A 6000-nucleotide genomic window follows, 5' to 3' on the forward strand; every position below is an offset into this window, starting at 1 on the left:
CAGGCCGGGCACCTAGACACATGACTGGGCTGGGCATGAGCAGGGGGCTGGAGACTGGGGCAGCAGCACGCGGTGCAGGATGCAGACACAGCAGCGCCCGCAGGACAGAGGGACTCGGCCGTGTGGGTGGACGACACCAAGCCGGGGTCGGGAGGGGCGGGTGGAGCTTGAGCACCTGCAGGGCCTCTCTCCACCCCATGGGCGCACCCGCAGCCTGTGCACCTCGGGCAGCCTCGCCTTCTAGTGCCTGCTGAGCAGTAAGGACCAGCTGGAATGGGTGGAGGGAGGCGGGCCCCCCGATCCGTCATGCACCACAGTCCTGTCCCTGCGCCCCTAGCTCCAGGCTCTGCTATGCCCCCCAGTTCTGTCACCTCACCCACGTCCCATGGCCCCTTGAGTCCTGTCCTTTCCCCCCCGCCAAATCTGGCCCTCAGCCTCTGCCCTCCCCCATCCAGCCCCCCTTCCCCAGTTTTCCCTCCCTGCTCTGGATAAACTTCTCTCTTCCCAAGGTGGTGAGGCTCACGGAACCAGATTCCCTGGCTGAGTATCCTGTGGGGGAGGGGAGGTATAGCCTTTGGACTCTGCTGAACTGAAGACAGGGGGGTGTCAGTGCCTATTATCCCCCCTGGCCCTAAGGAATGTGGGGAATGTCAGCCCAAAGGGCTCTTTTACCCCGGCAGCTACCCACACTGGAGCATGGGGGTTGGGTCCTGTCCCCATGCGCGTGCCCAGCTTGGCAGGTGAAGCCCTGTGTCTTGGGGCACCAGGGCTAGGAAGAGGGCGTGGCATCAGGGGAGAAGCTGAGCGAGCACAGTCTGTCATTGCCCATCCACCTGAAACTCAGGGCCCAGCCAAATTTCCACTCCTAGCTACGCCACTGTGCTAAATCATCAAAATCCTGCAACCACACCCTCTCAGAATAGTCAGTGTTTGCCTCCATTAGGCTAAGTAAGGGGGGATTTAATTTCCTTGGGCAGGAAGTGTCACTTCCTATGCATTTGTATAGAGCCTGGTACAACAGGATCCCGATCCTGACTGGGGCCTCTGGGTGTTACATACAAACAAATAAATCCAAAGCTAGCACAGTAGAGGCCAAGGACACATTGTGTACATAAAGCACATAGGCTGGTACAGTATTTTCAAAGGAGTGTAAGGCAGTTCGAGGCCCAAATCCCTTTGTTTCAACTGAGATTGAACATCTCACTCACATTTGTGAGTTTGAAAATCTCCCTCATAAAGAACAAGAGTCAAACCCCTCTTTGGATGGAATGTTCAGTTACAAGAGGACACCTATCTATCTCATCATAAGCAGCAGGCTTAGCACTCTGGGGTCATGTGAGATATTACACTACGAAGTTCCAAACACGTGCACTCACTCCCAGAAACTAGAGACTAAAAACACCTGTCAGGCCGGCTAGCCTATCCCCTCGTGTTTGCAAGAGGATGAGGACTGTCTTCTAGACCAGTTTACAATGATCTAAGATATGGGATTTGTACAACTACCCCAGTACTGGACTCCCCATGAACATAAAGCTCCCATTGTGGGGAACATCAATACCAGGCTCCCTAAAGAGGAACTTCCAAGATGAGGGGTCATAGAACAAAATAGTGACCTCACACTAGTCCTGTCCAGAAGTGAATTCAGTACATTCCAAGTAGGCTCTTCGGGGCCATAGAGAGAAACTATCACTTCCCTCCTTCTGGAGGGCATTGCCAGCATGCATGAAACTCCAACAATACTGAAAACCCGTGCAGCCGGTTCCCAGCTTTCCTCAGCCCTGAATATCATGGTTTGGGATTAATTTAGACAGATGTATTTTTCAATTTGTATCTCATCTTAGTTATTTCCTCCTCAAGTTGCTAATGTCTTACTATCCTCACTGGTGTTTTCAACATGTCATAATTCAGTATCCTCTAAAACATAATTAACATGCCACTGTGCTTACACTTTATTCCAGATCATTCATGAAGATGTTAAACAGGACAGGTGCCAATCTTATTTCCTACTGAACCTCAACTAAACACCTCCCCACACATCCATACCTTGCCATTTACCATAGAACTTAGGGTTAGAAGAGACTGTCAGGGTCATCTGGTCCAACCCCCTGCCAAGACCCTTTACTTAATGCCTTCGACTTAGATTTCAGTCTACAGGAATAACACTGTTCTGCTTTTTTTCCTTCCCTCCAAGCCTTAATCATTGCTCTGAACTGCTGGAGCGTCAGTTGGTCTGCAAATATACAGACCGTTCTCGCAGTCCTCAAGATGGTCACCATTGGCCTGATTATTGTCCCTGGGATGATGGCGCTAGCTGAAGGTAAGACAACTGCAGCCTGTGTGTGACACGAGAGAGGAAGGGGATAATAGCAGGAAACAGACAGGGGTAGGGGAGTCCTAGGGAGAGGCACAGACAGATGAGAAGGGAGAAAGAAAGTGGAGAACAGAGTCAGAAAGAGAGAGACAAGAAAAAGAAAGAGGGCTTGAGAATTTTAGCCAGGAGAAAAACCTCTACTAGGAAAAAAAAAAAAACACGCTTACCTGTGTCCTACCCTCAGCCCATTTCTCTTGCACTGTCCTTCAGTTCTTCTTTCATCTGCCAAGGGAGCCAAATCTGAACAGCCCTTCTAAAGTAGGCTGCATTGTTTGACTGGATTTCTGGTCACTTGCCAAGCTAGGCAGTGCATGACAAGAACATCTGAAATGGAAACAGCATGATCAACATGCAGACAGATCTCCCTACCTCCCACTGTTTAGTCCATTCATGCCAAGCCACCGCCTTAAACATTACCCTCTCAGGAGCAGCAATGAAATGGGAAGTACAGCATTGCAGAACATGAACTGCAATCACCCAGGCACTTGGTGAAAATAGGTGCTTTACCATAGTCCTTGTCCCACCTCCCAGCCCCTCGGTCACACAACAGGTACTTGGCTGCATTGTTCCTACCTCACCTAGGATGGGCGGTGGCTAATACCCATTCCTAGGGGAGAAGGAGATGAAGGCTGCATGTCCTTGAATCAATTGCTAGTCCAGCAGATGATGCGGGCCTTGGAATGTTCCATGCCAGCTCAATGCAGGTTTGGACTTGTCTTTCTTTCTGAGAAATATGAAATGGAGGCACATTCAGGTTGCAGCAGAGCTCTGACATTGATGGATTGCACATCATTTAAAAATAGTATTTCTGTGCAGACTGGTGTTGGATCAGAGGCATCTTTAGTCTAGCAGGCAAAGGCATAATAAGATCCAACAGCTGGAAGCTGAAGCTAGATAAATTCAGACAGGAAGTAAGTCTCTTTTTAGCAGTCAGGGTAATTAATCACTGGAACAGATTATCAAGGGATATGGTGGATTCTTCACCCTTGAAAATCAAATGGGATCTCTTTCTAAAAGATGTGCTCTAGCTCAACCCCAAGTTATTGGTGGGGCTGCATTAGTTACTGGGTGAAAATCTGTGTGCTTTGTTACGCGAGAGGTCAGACTAGATGATCATAAGGATGAAGTTTAACAAAGACAAATGCAAAGTGCTCCATTTAGGAAGAAAAAATCAGTTTCACACATACAGAATGGGAAGAGACTGTCTAGGAAGGGGAACGGCAGAAAGGGATCTGGGGGTTATAGTGGACCACAAGCTAAATATGAGTCAACAGTGTGATGCTGTTGCAAAAAAGCAAAGATGATTCTGGGATGTATTAACAGGTGTGTTGTGAGCAAGACACGAGAAGTCATTCTTCCGCTCTACTCTGCTCTGGTTAGGCCTCAGCTGGAGTATTGTGTCCAGTTCTGGGCACCGCATTTCAAGAAAGATGTAGAGAAATTGGAAAGGCCAGAGAAGAGCAACAAGAATGATTAAAGGTCTTGAGAACATGACCTATGAAGGAAGGCTGAAAGAATTGGGTTTGTTTAGTTTGGAAAAGAGAAGACTGAGAGGGGACATGATAGCAGTTTTCAGGTATCTAAAAGGGTGTCATAAGGAGGAGGGAGAAAACTTGTTCACCTTAGCCTCTAAGGATAGAACAAGAAGCAATGGGCTTAAACTGCAGCAAGGGAGGTCTAGGTTGGACATTAGGAAAAAGTTCCTAACTGTCAGGGTGGTTAAACACTGGAATAAATTGCCTAGGGAGGTTGTGGAATCTCCATCTCTGGAGATATTTAAGAGTAGGTTAGATAAGTGTCTATCAGGGATGGTCTAGACAGTATTTGGTCCTGCCATGCGGGCAGGGGACTGGACTCGATGACCTCTCGAGGTCCCTTCCAGTCCTAGAATCTATGAATCAATTTTGTCCTTAAAAATCTTTGAAATTTGAGGAGTTATTTTAGACTGGCTCTGTAGAGTCTCTCTGAGCTAGCACTGTGCTGTCAGAGCTACGGCAGTGGCTTTGCTGGTTGAATTCTTAGCACCAACTTCTCAGAGACCATCAGATTTATTGGTTGTATTTCCATCTCCTCTCAGGTCACTATGAGAATTTCCAGAATGCTTTTGACACTAGCTCGCTGGCTCTGGACAAGCTGCCTCTGGCTTTTTACTCTGGAATGTTTGCATACGGAGGATGGTAGGCTTCCAGATCTATGCTGGACAACATCTCTTCTAATCACTGATGAAAGCCAGATAAGTCCCAAAGAGTTCAAATCGCTGCAGTATGGAACTTGTGTGGAGCCTGTCTCATTGCAGTTACAGATTCAAATGCACCCTGGATCAGCAATGGCCAAGTCATTGTAGTGGCTGTTTACCTGTCCCCTAGAGACTGGACTGAGACCATTTTACTTAGGCAAAACATCATTCGAGGGCCAAATGAAGTAATGTTGGGGACCTCCAAAGAGCACCTCTGCTCTATCTTACATATTCCAAAGGAAGCTCATGTCCAGAAAGTAAAGATAATGATTTTGCAGGGTGCAACTCAAAGCATCTAAATCCTTAATATTGGGGGGGCAGGGGATGGAGGGAGCTCCGATCCCAACTGTTTGATTTTCTAGGAAGAAATTCTTCCTTCACCACCACCCTTAAGAGGAAGCATTTGACTTTCTTTGTAGAAAGTCTCTCTATAGTTATGCAGTAAGACACATGGTCTAAGAAAGGGTGCCCCTCTATTCAGGAAGCAAACACCCAAATGCAGCTCGGAAACAGTGACAGATGCATAACCTGTTCCATCTCACTCTTCAAAGCCCAACATGGAAAATGGAATCTCAGGTCCAGACACTTTTCTCTTCTAATTGCAGGTTCTATGTCAACTTTGTAACCGAGGAAATCATAAACCCTGAAAGGTGAGTACCATGGCCAGCTGCTTGAATTCATATCTGGTAGATAAACAAACCACTGAAGAGGATGTTGATTCCCGTGCCCCAAAGCTGGAGCAGCGTAATAATACAAGCTGTTAAAGGGCACGAACTCACTTCAGCACAACATGCCAGTTCATAGAAGTCTGAATATTTTTCATATTGAGATTTGACTTGGGTGCAATTCATTTATGCACATACCGACTGTTGTCATATTGGAGCAGACCACAGGCCTATCAAGGCCTGTTGCTTAGCTTGTGTGGTGGTCGTGAGCCTGATGGTTCAGTGGAGGAGGCTGTGTTGGAGGGGCGGAATTTCTTCTTGACCCCATTAAAGAAAAAAGGACAGTTACCTGTTCCGTAACTGACATTCTTCGAGATGTGTTGCTCAGGTGTATTCCACTATAGGTGTGTGTGCTCGCCACATGCACCGGTGCCGGAAGTTTTTCCCTTAGCAGTATCCGTAGTGGGGGAGCACCGCTGCGACCCCTGGAGTGGCGCCAGTATATCGCGCCATAAAGGGGGCTGCATGCTCCCCCCACCCTCAGTTCCTTCTTGTCAGACAACTCCGACAGAGGGGAAGGAGGGTGGTACGTGGAATACACCTGAGCAACACATCTCGAAGAACGCCAGTTACGGAACAGGTAACTGTCCTTTCTTCTTTGAGTGATTGCTCATGTGTATGCCACTATAGGTGACTCCAAGCTATCCCTGATGGAGGCGGGTAGGAGT

The 6000-nt window shown here is 47.9% G+C and overlaps 1 protein-coding gene across 1 annotated transcript in view; it reads left to right on the forward strand.

Annotated features, from left to right (window-relative positions):
* Nucleotides 1-6000, forward strand: part of LOC112114722 (cystine/glutamate transporter-like) — a 38424-nt gene that overhangs the window by 20029 nt on the left and 12395 nt on the right. Inside the window, exons 4-6 of the mRNA XM_026657545.1 lie at nucleotides 2192-2317; nucleotides 4449-4548; nucleotides 5213-5257. Of these exons, the coding sequence (XP_026513330.1) occupies nucleotides 2192-2317; nucleotides 4449-4548; nucleotides 5213-5257 (271 nt within the window). The remainder of the gene's footprint in view (nucleotides 1-2191; nucleotides 2318-4448; nucleotides 4549-5212; nucleotides 5258-6000) is intronic.

Source organism: Terrapene carolina, unplaced genomic scaffold (assembly GCF_002925995.2).
Source record: "Terrapene carolina triunguis isolate 2854851 unplaced genomic scaffold, T_m_triunguis-2.0 Scaffold247, whole genome shotgun sequence".
NCBI lineage: Eukaryota > Metazoa > Chordata > Testudines > Emydidae > Terrapene > Terrapene triunguis.